At 46.9% G+C, this 15,195-nt stretch overlaps 1 protein-coding gene across 11 annotated transcripts in view; it reads left to right on the forward strand.

Annotated features, from left to right (window-relative positions):
- The window catches only part of AGAP1 (ArfGAP with GTPase domain, ankyrin repeat and PH domain 1), a 569,465-nt gene that overhangs the window by 468,611 nt on the left and 85,659 nt on the right, over positions 1-15,195 (forward strand). For 7 of the 11 annotated variants that reach the window (XM_027537985.1, XM_027537986.1, XM_027537978.1 and 4 more), the window contains one exon: positions 13,063-13,137. The exons of the other annotated variants lie outside the window; for them this stretch is intronic. In XM_027537985.1, the coding sequence (XP_027393786.1) occupies positions 13,063-13,137 (75 nt within the window). The remainder of the gene's footprint in view (positions 1-13,062; positions 13,138-15,195) is intronic. 11 annotated transcript variants of the gene reach the window in all.

The raw sequence follows: 15,195 nt of genomic DNA on the forward strand, positions 1-15,195 counted from the left end.
GTAAATCCCTAAAAGGAAAAAGTAATTTAAAGGTCAACAATTCTAAATGAAATGCAGGGGAACAGAACAGCAACCCAAAGAACCAGCATCAGTAGATTATTGCTTCTGAAGAAGATTAGTTAAAAACATACGCTGAAGCCCACCTTCACAATGATGAATTAAATCTTTTCACACAACTGCCCATTGGGGTGGGCGTTCAAGATGTTAGGAATTTCAGTGGTACACGTGACATGTAATATTGACACCACCCTAAGATTCACATTGTCTTTAGTTTGTAAAAGTGGGTTTAGTGAGTAGAAGCAGTGGTACAGTGTGATCAGATAGTTCTCTCTGTATATGTTACAAGTTACAAAATTTCCCCTTTGTTTAGTAATGTTACTCCTGGCATTTTATTCTAAAGAAACAAAGCAATTGGGAGGAGTAAACACTCCTGCCCAGAGATGCTGATCCTGGCACTGCTTCACAACGCTGCGTTAGCTTCCGCTGCACAAGGAAGTGAGTCAGCCGTGGTGGTGTTTCTGCTGCTTAGTCGCTCAGTCGTGTCTGACTCTTTGCGGCCCCATGGACTGTAGCCCACCAGGCTCCTCCATCCATGGAGTTTTCTAGGCAAGAGTACTGGAGTGGGTTGCCATTCCCTTCTCTGGGGAATCTTCCCAACCCTGGGATTGAACCCAGATCTCCTGCTTGGCAGGTGGGTTCCTAAGCACTGAGCCCCATGGGAAGCCCACGTTTATGTGTATCCCCTCCCTCTTCAGCGTCCCTCCCCACTCCTGCCCCAGCCCACTCATCTAGGTCATCACGGAGCCCCGAGATGAGCTCCCTGTGCTAAACAGCAGATCCCCACTAGCTGTCTGTTTTACACACGGTAGTGTATATAGGTGTCCATTTGCCAAGTCGTGTCCGACTCTTTGCGACCCCGTGGACTGCAGCACTCAGGCCTCCCTGTCCCTCACCATCTCCCGGGGTTTGAGCTCCCTGTGCTAAACAGCAGATCCCCACTAGCTGTCTGTTTTACACACGGTAGTGTATATAGGTGTCCATTTGCCAAGTCGTGTCCGACTCTTTGCGACCCCGTGGACTGCAGCACTCAGGCCTCCCTGTCCCTCACCATCTCCCGGGGTTTGCCCAAGTTCATGTCCTTTGAATCGGTGATGCCGTCCAACCGTCTGATCTTCGGCCGCCCTCTTTCCCCTTCTCCCTTCAGTCTTTCCCAGTGTCGGGATCTTTGCCAGTGCTTTGGCCACGTGACGCGGAAAACTAGTTTGTGTGTGTCCGTTCAATCCTCCCAGTTCATCCCACCCCCTGTCCTTGTGGCTCAGCGAGTAAAGAATCCGCCTGCAATGTGGGAGACCTGGGTTCGATCCCTGGGTTGGGAAGATCCCCTGGAGAAGGGAAAGGCTACCCACTTCAGTATTCTGGCCTGGAGAACTCCATGGATGAGTCCATGGGGTCACAGAGAGTTGGACGCAACTGAGCAACTTTCACTTCACTTCACTTTGGTTTTTTCATACTGCCTGTCCGTTCCACCTTGAGCCCACCCTGGCTGCCACGTGACATGTAGTCCTGTCGTCTCCGTTGGCGGCTCTTGGCTGGGGCATTTTCTCAGACTTCCCTTGTCTTTGATGACCTTGATGATTCTGAGGAGGACTGGTCAGGCTTATTGCAGGAGGCCCCTCAGGTGGGATGTGTCTGATGTTTTTCTCAGGGTTAGTCTAGAGTTTCAGGTTTGGGGGAGGAAGACCACACATCACATCACGTTGAGGCTGTGCACCATCAACAAGACGAGACTGTCAGTTTTGACCTTGATCACCTGGCTGGAGGGTGTTTGTCAGTTTCCTCCACTGAGTTACTCCCTCCCCCAGTGCCCCTCCACACTGTCCTCTTTGCAGGGAGGTCTCTGCACAGCCCTCACTTCAGGAATAGAGAATTATGCACCCCCTCCTTTAGGAGGGCTGCCTACGTAAACTGCTTGAAATTCTTTCATCCTGGAATATTTGCCTCTGCTCCCCGTTTATTAGTTTATTTGCTCACTGATAGCAGTACGGGCTGTTTATTCTATACTTGAGGTTATAATCCAGCACTGCTTTGTTTTCCAGCCTTCAGCCGTCGGGAGCTCTTTCATTTGGTTCTGTTTACCTGTTCGTTTTAGCGGTTGTTTACTTCCTAGAACTACAAGATGCTTCAGGCTCATCTTGTGCTTATCCTCTCTCAGACCTAGAATTAACCATTTTTCCAAAGGTTCCCTGGTTCTGTTTATTGGAGAATGGTACTAGAAACCAAGATCTGGGGTCTAGGCATGCTTGTTGCTACTGGGATGTTATTTCTTCTTGGTCCTCTCAGCAGATTTAGCAAAATAAAGGAATATAAGTTATAGTCTAGCATGTATATTCACATATCTATAAATATTTCCTATATAATTATTTGTACCTATATAGTAGCTTTAATAGCATAAAATTTGAGGTCACTAGATATTTAACAGTAAGGAATGACTGGGGCTTTCTTGGTGGCTCAGATAGTAAAGAATCTGCCTGTAATGCAGGAGATCCAGGTTTGATCCCTAAGTTGGGAAGATCCCCTCGAGAAGGAAATGGCGCCCACTCCATTATTCTTGCCTGGAGAATTCCAGGGACAGAGGAGCCTGGCAAGCTACAGTCCAAAGGTCTACAACTATGGTATATGTTAACCCCACAATGCAACTGTTAAAAGGAAAAGCTTTGAAAACCCTGGTAACTGTAACACCGTACAAACACAAGTATACTTGTAAGTATGATAATTACAGATGTAGGTATATACGAACTTCAGAAGGAAAATGGAGTGGATGGTTAGAGTGGTCACAGTTTATTCTTAATGTTAAACTGCAATGAAATTAATTTGGCTTCTACAGCAATATTTAAGAATCTTCTAATATGTTCTTACTTGAAGCTGAAAAAAGTTGATGTATTTAAATTATTTTCAGATGAAAGAAATGAGACATTTTTTATTTTGTTGCTATGGTACTGGCTTCTCCTACGATAATAATGACGTTTAATCATTCACAATAGCCAAGGACCATGCTAAGAAGTTGTGAAGTTATAGTCAAAGCAGTTTTAGGGGGAAGAAATCTGTTAGTGTTTAAAGGAATGTATTTCCACAAGAGCAAGAAGAATCAGGAATAGCATTCTTCTTTTGTTTCTCCGCTCTGATCTTTGTACTTGATTGACTCAGTAAGCACCACAGATCTTATGGCTTCCAGGATTTCTCAAGCCACAAATCAGAGTGCTCTCGAGAATTTCCGGTGAAGTCCTTCTTAAATGCAAAATGTTAAAAAGGTTTTCTAGCATATATTTTCCCCAGTCTTCTCAGGTTCAGCTGGCCACAGGGGGGAATGTGATGGACTGAATAACCCCAAAGTGTATCATTTAACTCCGCGGTTGTAGGAAGTCAGCTGCAAAGATGGCAGATCAAATGCAACGTCTGCCATTGTTGAGGCTGGTGGTCCAGTGATCACAGCCCCTCAATTACAGCCCTTCCAGGGAGCACGAGCAGCAGTCATTAAATCATTATGTCTTTGATTAGTTGCTCTAACTGGTCATTGCCTTTGAAATACGATAGCACAATTTGAAGTTTTATTAAACTTTTTTCTGGAACTGCTGAAAAAGATGTTGTGTTTAAAAAAAAATCGAAAAAAGGCTTGCCATGTATTTTATTGGAGGAGATTGAGAAGAAGAAAAAGAGGAAAAAAGAAAAGACGAATGTTTCCCATTATCAGTCATTTTGGTGGTCTCAGAAAGCCTAAGGTGGTCCCCGCGTGCCCACAGCCCGCTTCTCAGAGCAGCTGGCCCCCAGGGAGGGGACACGAGACGGGGCAGGTCAGGAGACCCGAACCCACTCCCAGGCCCTGCAGCCGCCTGCCTGTGTGAGCACAGCTGAGCACGGCTCGCAAAAGATGAGCTTCACCCTCACCATCCAGCTTGAAAAACCTGATTCAAACCTCACTTTTTTTTAAGTGAGAATTTGGTTTCCTTTTTCTTTCTTTTTTTCATACTGATTTATTTGCTTTTGGCTGCATTGGGTCTTAGTTGCCGCGTGCAGGATCTTCATCGCATCACGGGGATCTTTCCTCGCACGGACTCTCTAGTTGAGGCATGCAGGCCAGTAGTTGCTGCGCATGGACTGGGTTCCCTCGCAGCGTGAAAGTGAAAGTCACTCAGACGTGCCCAACTCTTTGGGACCCCATGGACTATATGGAATTCTCCAGGCCAGAATACAGGGGTGGGTAGCCTTTCCCTTCTCCAGGGGATCTTCCCAACCCAGGGACTGAACCCAGGTCTCCCACATCGCAGGCGGATTCTTCACCAGCTGATGGGACCTTGGTCTCCCGACGAGGGATGGAACCCAAGTCCCCTGCATCGCATGGTGGATTCTTAAACACGAGACCACCAGGCAGGTCCCTGCTCTGTGTCTCTGTTTTGAAGGTCAGGTGTTCAGTCCTTATACTACAGAACCATCAGAGTCCAGATAACCCTGTTCACTGAAAAACTAGGCTTTAATAAAAAAAGTCAGAATGTTCTTTGTGATGCTGAGAACCCAGCACCCGAAAGTGGCTCCTGCTCCCACACCCTCGTTGCATCCCAGACGAGAGTGACGCCCAGAGGCCAAGAAGCCCCAACTTCAGCATCCTAACAAGCCACCCCCCAATAGCCTTCCCTTCTCGAAATGAACAGCTGCTCCTTGAAGACATGGAAAGACATTTCCATTACTTGGTGATGTATTTCTCATCTCCATCTGAGAATGTGCCGAACCTAGAGTGGGAATATTTCTACTTCAACTCACTTTTTTTTTTATTTCAGTCCCTATTAAAAGTTACACTCTCGGTGTCAAGCTGAAATACCCAATTAATTGTGGGTACACTTGAACCCTTGCTCTGTGACTCAGTGTGTTTCTAGGCCGAAAGGGAAACCAACGCTCCACCTAATTGGAACTTCTGGTTTTATGGCGTATCCTGGAGTTTTCGCTTCGTTTTTATTTTCGATGTTTTCCGGGGTTAATGGTGTTTTCCGTGCTCGTCTGCATCAGCCCACTATGTGGAAGCCCTTGGCAGTTTTCAAATCGTAAGAGCTTTAAAGAAGCCGCCAATGTTGAAATTGTGTTTGCTGTTAGGAAAGTTGTTATGAGTTATTGGAAATGGAATTAAAACTGTATAATTAAGGATCGATTCCTTATTTCGGAGTTCTCTTTCATTAGGTATTTCGTCTCGTGTTCTGTGGGTTCAGATTACAGAAAAGAATGCTCGTCTTCGAGGAAGGACGAAGTTATTTTGCTTTCTCCACATTTGTCCTATTTTGCTTGGCCTCTGGTTTTGTTTAATCCTCTCAAAGACCCTTTTAATGGACATTTCAACACGACTACTCCTCTGTGTGGTAGCCTCTAGGAAATGACCATTATGTCAGGCCCTTCACAGCTAAAGTAGTGAGTTCACATCGTGGAAGAATCTTCGGGGTTGCATCTTATGGGAGAGAAAAAAAAAAAAGCCCACTGCCTTTTTTTTTTTTCCCACAAAAGAACAGAACATTTACCCAGTCTTGTTGAGCACATGAATGTTCAGATGCTGGCACAAAAGAAATCTCCAATCTCTAACCTCACAATGAAATTGCTCCGACAAAAGATCACGGAACACCGGGCGCACTAAAGTGGAAGAGACACAAAACCGCAGCGGTGTCTGACCCCGCCTGCAGAGGTTCCTGGGGGACCGTCTTTATCCAGTGTCCTGGTGCTGCGGTCCGGCTGCAGTGCTCCGAGGAGCCAAGGCAGTTCCCCGGCACCGGCGGCATTTATACCGGTGGCGTCTCTACAAGTAAATAAATACCCGTCTGAGGAGGACAGGGAGCCGAGCTATCGAACACGGTTATCATTTGGCTTCTCCAAGAGGTACAAGTTTCCGCTCCCCGGTAGGAAGGGAGAGGGTTATTTGTCTCATGCTGAGACAAGGCAGTCTTCAGAGATGCGTGGCACACCCTCGTCAACCCAGCCCCTTCCTGCGCCGGGCTAAAGAGATCCTATTAGTTCTCATAATTGATTCGAGGGCTGCAGCCTGCGTTTCCCCAGCTCTGCGCCATTCACGCCAGGGATGTAACTCATGCACACTTGAGCATCCCACATGGCTGGCAGGGCTCGGACACACCGCTCCTGGCTGCCTCATTTTTTAATCAGCTATCTGAGGAATATTTATCTAATCAACAAAGAGTGCTGTCAGAGGGACCAGCAGTGACATTAATATAAGTCTGTGGGCTCCTGGTGCAATGATGGAGGAAGAGTTTAGGAGAAAACCCTGCTCGTTTGAGTATGCCAACAGACTACGGAATATGTTTATTCCGCTTACAGAGAGCTAGTCAAAGGGTTTCCTATGTTGGAATTTTGCTCTGTGATTTGTTCTCAGGCATTCATATGCTGTAGTTTAAAAAAAAAAAAAGTGTTTTTTTTGGTTTTTTTTTTTTTTTTAGAGAAACAAAATGAATTTTCCTTTAAACGAAAATTTAAGTCCTTATGATCATCACGGGGAACTTGGATGAAAAGCTGTAGTGTCCAAAAGTAAAGAGGTGTGTAATAACTGGGAGTCGTTAACTCTAAGTGATTCCAGCTCCTCTCACTTAGCCGAAAGCCATCATTTGCACGTTTTCCCTTTCTGTCTCCTCTGAAAAGGTGGTGACTGCCTGTTAGTAATTATAAGGAGTTGAGTATGCGGTGCACAAAACTCGTCGTGTGTAGCGCTCAGACACCTCAGAGGGATGTTCTGTGCATTAGACTTTATGCCAGCTTTCCTTCTTCAGATGTGTGGCTGGGGTGGCCAGCCGTCAGGACCTGGGTGAACTGGGTCGTGGCCACCCACCCCTCAGCCTGGCAGCCCTCTCGCCCAGAAAATCTGTCAGCCGAGGATGTGGACACCATCAGGTCTGTGCTCTGGGGGGACAGGGTCACGTGACACCCCCAGTGCGCGTGTTCTGATACTTACCAACCTTTGCACCAAAGTCACCTCTCTCCTCCTCTCCTTGTAATTCAAAGATCGCCTTTTAAAGTCGGTTTTCATAATCCCTTCAGTGTTCATACGCTGAGGGCTGTTTGTCAGTTCTGAGGGGAAGTTACAATACCCTTGTTATCAGAGGCTGCTGCTAAGTCGTTTCAGTCGTGTCCGACTCTATGCGACCCCATAGATGGAAGCCCACCAGGCTCCCCCGACCCTGGGATCCTCCAGGCAAGAGTACTGGAGTGGGTTGCCATTTCCTTCTCCAATAAATGAAAGTGAAAAGTGAAAGGGAAGTCGCTCAGTTCTGTCCAACTCTTAGCGACCCCATGGACTGCAGCCTACCAGGCCCCTCCGTCCATGGGATTTTCCAGGCAAGAGTACTGGAGTGGGGTGCCATTGCCTTCTCCATATCAGAGGGCAGTACACTTTTTGCTTTCTTACAGTTTGGAACACGAGTCTCTATACTGTCTTAACCTGCCTTTTCCACGATGTTAATCCTTAGAAAATATCTTCCAACCAGACTCCTGATGAGCTTCACCTCCCGCTGCTGTTAGTTCTCGACCCTCAGCTGTGTGCCCCATGTGCCTCCTTGCGTTGTGACAGTCCAGCAGCTGTCTAGGATTCCACCCAAGTCCACGGTTCACATTTTGTTGCCGTTATGGGGAGGATGCTACAGTGTTCAGCTAAAGCCTTCCTTTCCCAGGCCCCCTGACGTTTCTGCTGACGCAGACGGATTCAGAAAGATCCACTTAATTTGCAGGCTGGGGACTTCCCCTGGCGGTTCAGTGGTTAAGGTGCTTCCAGTACAAGGCATGGGTTCCAGTAACTAAGGGCCCCACATGCCATGTGGCGCGGCCAAGAAAATAAAAGAAAATTTCATTAATTAATTTTTGAAAAGTAATAATTTGCAGGCTGCAGTGGTATGTGGCCCATCTCACTGTCTACATTTGTTGTCGTCATTCTGTTTGCAACCCCATGGACTGCAGCTCACCTGGCTTCTTTGTCCTTCACCATGTCCTTGAGCTTGCTTAAACTCATGTCCATTGAGTCAGTGAGGTCATCCGACCGTCTCGTCCTCTGGTGCCCCCTTCTCTTCCTGCCTTCAGTCTTTCCCAGCATCAGGGTCTTTTCTAACGAGGCGGCTCTTTCACATCAAGTGGCCAAAGATAAGACCGTCTGTCTACACTGGGACTGACCATGAGTTTGCACTAGATCTGGAACTTCGTGTCATGGGGTTGAGTCTGTGTCCATTAAAATGTGCACGTGTGTTCTCAAACACTGGAGACGGTGGTGTTGAAGCGCTGTGCCTTTCCAATAGTCAGGTAAGGCATTCTCAGCTCCCAGGTGGTGCTAGTGGTAAAGAGCCCGCCTGGCAGTGCACGAGATGTAAGAGATGAAGGCTTGGTTCCTAGGTCCAGAAGATCCCCTGGAGGAGGGCCTGGCAACTCACTCCAGTATTCTTGCCTGGAGAATCCCTTGGACAGAGGAGCCCGGTGGTCTACGGTCCCATCTGGTTGCAAAGAGTTGGACACGACTGAGGGACTTAGCATGCACGCAGAATGTAGGGCATTCTGGAAACTGCTCACAGAAGAGACTGTTGTTTACCCAATTAGCAGAAGAGCAGAATGGAAAATACCGATGGAATGCTCACACCCTGCTGCCTTTTTGTCCCATAACAGGAAATTCTCATATTAAAATAATTGTTTTATGTGAAATGAGTGAAAAAAATCAAAGTAAGTTAACCTTTGTTTAAAAAGATGAAACTATATTCCTGAAACATTTTTAAACACTAAAAAAAAATTTTTAAGCTGAATTTTTTTTTTAAATATTTATTAAGTATAGTTGTTTTACAGTGTTGTGTTAGTTTCTGCTATACAGCAAAGTGAACCAGCGATATGTATACATATATCCCCTCTCTTTGGATTTCCTTCCCATTTAGGTCACCACAGAGCACTGAGTAATCAAGATAGTATGGTACTGGCACAAACAGAAATACACATCAATGGAACAGGAGAGAACGCCCAGAGATAAACCAACACACCCATGGTCACCTAATCTATGACAGAGGAGGCAAGAATATACAAAGAACTCTACTAAAAACTAAATATTTAATTAAAATAAAGATTACCCAGGAAATTTAGTCGTTTGAGCCAGCTCCACATGGAGTCCTCAAGAGTCACGGACTAATCCAAAGGCCTGCGGTCAAAAGCTGCTGCCGGCGTGATGGCCTTGGTGTGCGCTGGTCCATGGAGGCAGCATCCAGCCAGCAGCATCAGGTTGCCTCACTCCTGGGTCTGTTGGGTGCAGCGTCCTCCTTTCCTTAGAGGTGAATCCACGCAGCAGCACTGCACATAACATGAGATTTTATTGATGATAATATGATTGTATTTTCTCATTGAGAAGCTTCTAAACAAGTGGACTTAGAGCAATCAATGCCCCAGGAGACAAATGCACGTCTCAGGACCTCTGTATCAGCCAGAAAATGTCCATTTGTTTAGGAGGAAGAAAAAGGCATGACATTTTACACATTAAAATTGATTATTTCATCAATAGGTTAATAGAAAACCAGGCTTCGAGTTCCCTTCCTGCTTATCCATCCACACAGTAATGGGAGGCTGGGGTTTGAAAAATGCCAGGTGGGAAACAAGCAGGAAAGAGGTTTCTGCACCAGCTCTGCTTCCTTGCAGAGGGGCGCCCAGCCCCGACTCTGCCTATTTATATGTAAATGCTTTAGAACGAGGTAAGTTTTTCCACTGAGAAGTGCAGTTTCTGTGGCTGTGACTTTCTGGAACTTTTGAAACATGGGCCAAGATGCCAGAGCTTGGGCTGTTGAGATTATCAAGTACATGCTTAATTCTCTGAACATACGACTTGTAGCTGAATGCGTGTGAATGAATGCATGCTCAGTCACGTCTGACTCTTTACGACCCCCTGGACTGTAGCCCGCCAGGCTCCTCTGCCCATGGGATTTCCCACGCAAGAAAACTGGAGTGGGTTGCCATTTCCTGCTCCAGGGGATCTTCCGACCCAGGGATGAACCTGCGTCTCTTGCGTTTTCTGCATTGGCAGGTGATTTTTTTTTTACCACTGTGCCACTTGGGAAGCCACTTCTACCTGAGGAACCTGGTATTTATCCACTGAACATTTCCCAAGGAAACGCTCAAACACTATGACTGGTTTCCTTTGTCTCACATGATCTTTGTAATAGTGGTTGCACTTGAAGCCCCTGTTGCCAGGTATGGTGTTAACTGGGACAATACCTTATAGATAAGACACCTTGAAAGTGTAGAGATTAGGGAAGCTTCTGCACTGATGGAAAATTAAATTTGGACCTATATACTGTAGAAGGGACTTGTTCAACCTTACTAGGTTAGAGATGACATTTCTTTTTTTGTCTTTTTAAAATTTATTTTGTTGAAATGTAGTTGACTTACAATATTGTGTAAGGACTCTTGAGAATCCCTTGGACTGCAAGGAAATCAAATCAGTCAATCACAAAGGAAATCAATCTTGAATATTCAAGTACTGAAGTACTTGAAGCTCCAGTACTTGGACTACCTGATGTGAAGAGCCAACTTGTTAGAAAAGACCCTGATGCTGGGAAAGACTGAAGCAGGAGGAGAAGGGGACGATAGAGGATGAGATGGTTGGATAGCATCACCGACTCAATGGACATGAGTTTGGGCAAGCTCCGGGAGGTGGTGAAGGACAGGCAAGCCTGATGTGCTGAAGTCCATGGGTCGCAAAGAGTCAGACACGACTGAGCGACTGAACAACAATCTTGTGTTAACAGTTGTACAGCAAAGTGATTCAGCAACATATATGTATATTATTTTTCATATTCTTTTCCATTGTGGTTTACTGCAGGATCTTGGGTAGAGTTCCCTGTGCTATACAGAAGGACCTTATTGTTTAAGTCTTCTATATATAACAGTTTGCATCTACTAAACCCCAGACTCCCAAGACATTTCTTATTAATATGAGTTTTCAAGCCACAGAGTCCTTCTTGGTCATTTAGTCACAGCTTCACTTTTTCTTCTTTAGAATCAGGTGACAGCTAACTCACATCTAGTTTTTATTCTCATTAACATAAAATGTGCATCCTGATTATAGAGTACTGTTTCTCAAATATATCTTATGTTGTCACGCCAAGGAAGTCCAGAGTGCACCAACGTGCTTGGCATTCCCTTCAGCAGTGGAAGTCCTTGTGAAGACCTGGTCCTCTCCCTGTTTGTTCAAGGCCCCAGAACTTGACGCCCCCACAGCCTGCACTGTACTGTCTAAGCTTGAGTCTTTTGGCCCTAAGCTACCGCAGGCCAGACCAGCCAGCCCGTCCTAAGCCTGGAATGTGTTGGGGTGAGCAAGCTGGCCCCTGACCGATGCATGCCTTGCTTTGTAGTCCATCTGTGACCAGTGTGTCAGTCTGCAGTGAGCCTCAGACACACTTGTGGAAACACACACACCTGCCTCCCCAGGTCGGCACTTCATACCTGCATTAAACAAGTGCTCCCTGAGAGCTCAGCTGGTAAAGAATCCGCCTGCAATGTCGGAGACCTGGGTTCGATCCCTGGGTTGGGAAGGTCCCCTGGAGAAGGGAAAGGCTACCCTCTCTAGTATTCTGGCCTGGAGGATTCCCTGGACTGTATAGTCCATGGGGTCGCAGAGTCACATGTGCCAGAACGGCTCTTGCTCACTTCACTGTCCAACGAAAGCCTCGTGCGAGGCTCGATAAGTTTCTCTTCCTGGCTGTGGAAGTCAAAAGAGACAGGTGGTCCGATCGTGCCCTGTCCTCAGGAGCTTGGGTGCCTGTGGCCGTCCTGTCTGTCCACACCGGGTCTCTGATCTTCAGCCACATTAGCCTGAAGACTTGTTTCTCGAGAACCACCCTGTCTGTTTGCTCTTCATGGTATGTCTCCTCTGAAGGGCTGATGGGAGGCAACCTGTTTGCCCTGTGTGTCGGGTTCCTGAGCTGGGGGGTGAGAGGGTGTGGGGCCGATGAGGTGAAGATCTGTGTGTGGAGAAGAGTGTTCGGGGAGGGGGAGAGGGGCTTAGCACCCCAGGTCGTCACCACACGCAGTGTGAGCTGTGCGCTGCCTTGCCCATGGGGAACTCGTCCTGCGCTTCACTTCCGAACCCAGGGCTGCCCTGTGGGTCTCTTGGTGTTTGTCTTTTTCTCTTGGATGCTTTCTTCAGTGAACAGAGAGCTTAAGGGGGCGTGTGCTCTTTGGGTCCCTCGGTTCAGAGCCCCCGAGCCGCCTCCTGTAGGAAGGGAAATGGAACCACCATCAGCCGCACAGCACGTTGAGTCGAGTTTAGCTGGTCCAGATCACAATACGTCTGGGGAGAAAACGCTTCCTTTTTTCTTTTTTTTAACGGCTCTGGGAGTTACAGACCTGCCGTCTGCAGCATACGCAGGAGCTATTTGATTTGACGTTCACCTAGTGTTTTGCCAGATCCAAGGGCTTATGTCTACTGGCCTCGGTAGCTCCTGCAAAAGACACTCTAGCGACAAAGAACCCATCTGCCAGCCTAGGAGACGCAGAGACTTGGGTTCGGTCCCTGGGTCGGGAAGATCCCCTGGAGAAGGGAATGGCAACCCACTCCAGTCTTCTTGCCTGGAGCATCCCATGGACAGAGGAGCCTGGCAGGCCACAGTCCATGGGATCACAGAGTCGGACATGGCTGAAGCCACTTAGCACGCACACGCACCGGCCCCCAGGGACAAGGCCGGCTTTGCTCAGTTGTCAGTAGGCGCTGTAGAACTGGCAGGACGAGGCGGGTGCATGAACTTCCTTGTCTGGGCTTTTGCTGGATTCTGTGCAAACCTAAGGATGCTGGCTGGCCTCTCTCCGCCCTGCCCGAGACCCTCTGCGCTTCGGGCCTGGGAGGCCTGGCCGGGAGACGAGCCTCCCCTCCCGGCGCCCACCTGCCTCCCAGGGACTGCACGTCGGAGGTGATGTCACGCGCTCCGTGGGCATTTCTTTTCTCCCCTTTTCATTTGTTTCTTTTCCTTTTTGTTTTCTCTCTTTCTCCCCCCTCCCCTCTCTGCTCTCGGGATGCAGCCAAACGCAAAGCATGGAAACTAAACCGTGTTGGTAGCCTGCGAAATATTTACAGCAGCAGCACCAACACCGAAGGTAACGCCGCCCCCGCCCCCACACCCTCCGCAGCCCCTCGCCCTGTCCTTCCCGCCTTCCCGCCTTCCTTCCCTCCCGATGCAGAAATGGAAATGCGATTCGCCCAAAGCCGCATGCACCCCAATTGTGTTTGCAGAGTCATTCCTGTGGTCTTTTCATCTTTTTGTTTGTGTGTTTGATTTTTTTTTTTTACCATTCATGTTCCTTTCAGCTTACTTAAATTTTGACCTTTCCCTTGCCGTCCTAGACTAGTGATGTTTAAATTACTTCAGAAACCTATTTTCTCCTCTTTTTTTTCCTTTTCCTTTCTACGTGTGGGCACTCAGTGTAATATTTCCCAAGTTATTACAGTTTTTAAAAGTGTTAGTATCAGGTGTAATGATCTGTAGCCGAATACAATAGTGTGCCGTGACATTTAAGTAACAGTCTTAATTTGTTTTGTGGAAACATTCTCCGTAATGCTCTCTGCAGCTCTAATCCAGAAGCAGCCGGGCCCGGGTCATTTGCATGGGCTGCTATCGCTTGTAAATTCAGTATATTGTTGTGTTTCTAAAGGTCGTCTGGTGCCAAAGTTCACAAATTGACTTGCGTTGCTTTTTTCACCGAAGACAGCCGTCATTGCCTTTGTATAATAGCAGATTGAATTTCCCCCCCTCCCCGCCTTCATTTGAAACAACACAATTATAAATTGCCCTTTTTTTTATGATTACAAATGTCAGGGGTCAGAATTATTTTGATGCCAGGCAAAAAAAAACCACCCGCACCAGCCCCAGCCCTTGTAAGGGAGGCTGGCGTACGTGCGATGCAAAACGGGTCACAATCCAGCAATCTCGGGATAATGGGGGGACTTTTTTTTTTTTCACTTAAGTGCAAGCCAAAGGGGTCAAGTAATCGCAAGCTCGTGCCCTAACACTAATTGACTTATTTGGGGATGATTATAACTGTAATATTTTTCTTAATGTCACTGTTTTCTGGGCTGTTGATTTTAGCGATTGCCAAGCAGTGGCATTAAATCTCTTGTAAATTTTAAATTGCACGCTGTTTCTGTAAACAAGTCCCCCTCTTCACATCCCGATCATTAACCTTTGCTGATTTATATCACCATCTTTTTTCCTTTCTTCCACAATTACTCCTGTCTCACCACCAAAACCCCAGCTGTCCACCAGAAAAGAAAAAAAAAAAAAGGCGTCTGAAAAACAAAATTACATTTTCATGATGGCTTGTTAAAGAACTCTTGTTTTAATCATAATCTTTATTTTTCATTCCTCAAGGGGAATCTCTCAACTGTTAAGGTACCAGTGGAGCTTGACCCCCCCACCCACCCACCACCTTGGTATTTTCTTTCAAAGCATTCGCTCAAGAGAGACAAAAATGAGAGAGAAAAATAATAGAAGCTTAGAAACAGTCGCCTGCAGTATCATTTTCTGCTGTCCTTTAAAGGGTATTAAGTGTCCTCATTCTCCATGCTTTAATGTTAGTTTTTCCGTTTAGGGTTCATAATCATCTCTCTTGCCTCTGTCCCTATCAGCCATGTTTTTCTTGTGTGTGTGCATTTGTCACAACAAATTCGTTTATTGACTTCCAGCCTTTCAGCAATATTTGTGAGGTCTGGTTTTATCTGTGGTTGTATACAAAACTGGGGGGAGGAGGAGGTAGGCAGACAGCCCTCCCACCCCCGAGACTTGCAGATGGGGTCTTCCTGGAGACACTGACAAGGAAGTGTCTCACGACAGGTGTGACAGTTTGCAGAAGTGGGAACTTCTCAGCCTTGACCAGCCAGGTAACCTGCAAAGTCCGCCCTGCCCAGCACTCCTGGGTGGGGCGGGACCATGATGCTCTCTGAAATCTGTAAATATGGCAACAGTGCAATGCACTCAGGGTCCCGTCAACTGCCAGTACTCCAGCTAGTCCTGAAGATGCTGGAGTAGACAGTGTCCAGTTCTCCGTCACACTTTCCTTCATTTCTGTTCAGCCCGCGGTTACATTTATGAATCTTCAGTGAAGTGACATGGCCGTTCTTCATTTACTTTGGGTATCTTTCAAGACTGTTATCTGTAT

The sequence above is a fragment of the Bos indicus x Bos taurus genome, chromosome 3 (assembly GCF_003369695.1).
Source record: "Bos indicus x Bos taurus breed Angus x Brahman F1 hybrid chromosome 3, Bos_hybrid_MaternalHap_v2.0, whole genome shotgun sequence".
NCBI lineage: Eukaryota > Metazoa > Chordata > Mammalia > Artiodactyla > Bovidae > Bos > Bos indicus x Bos taurus.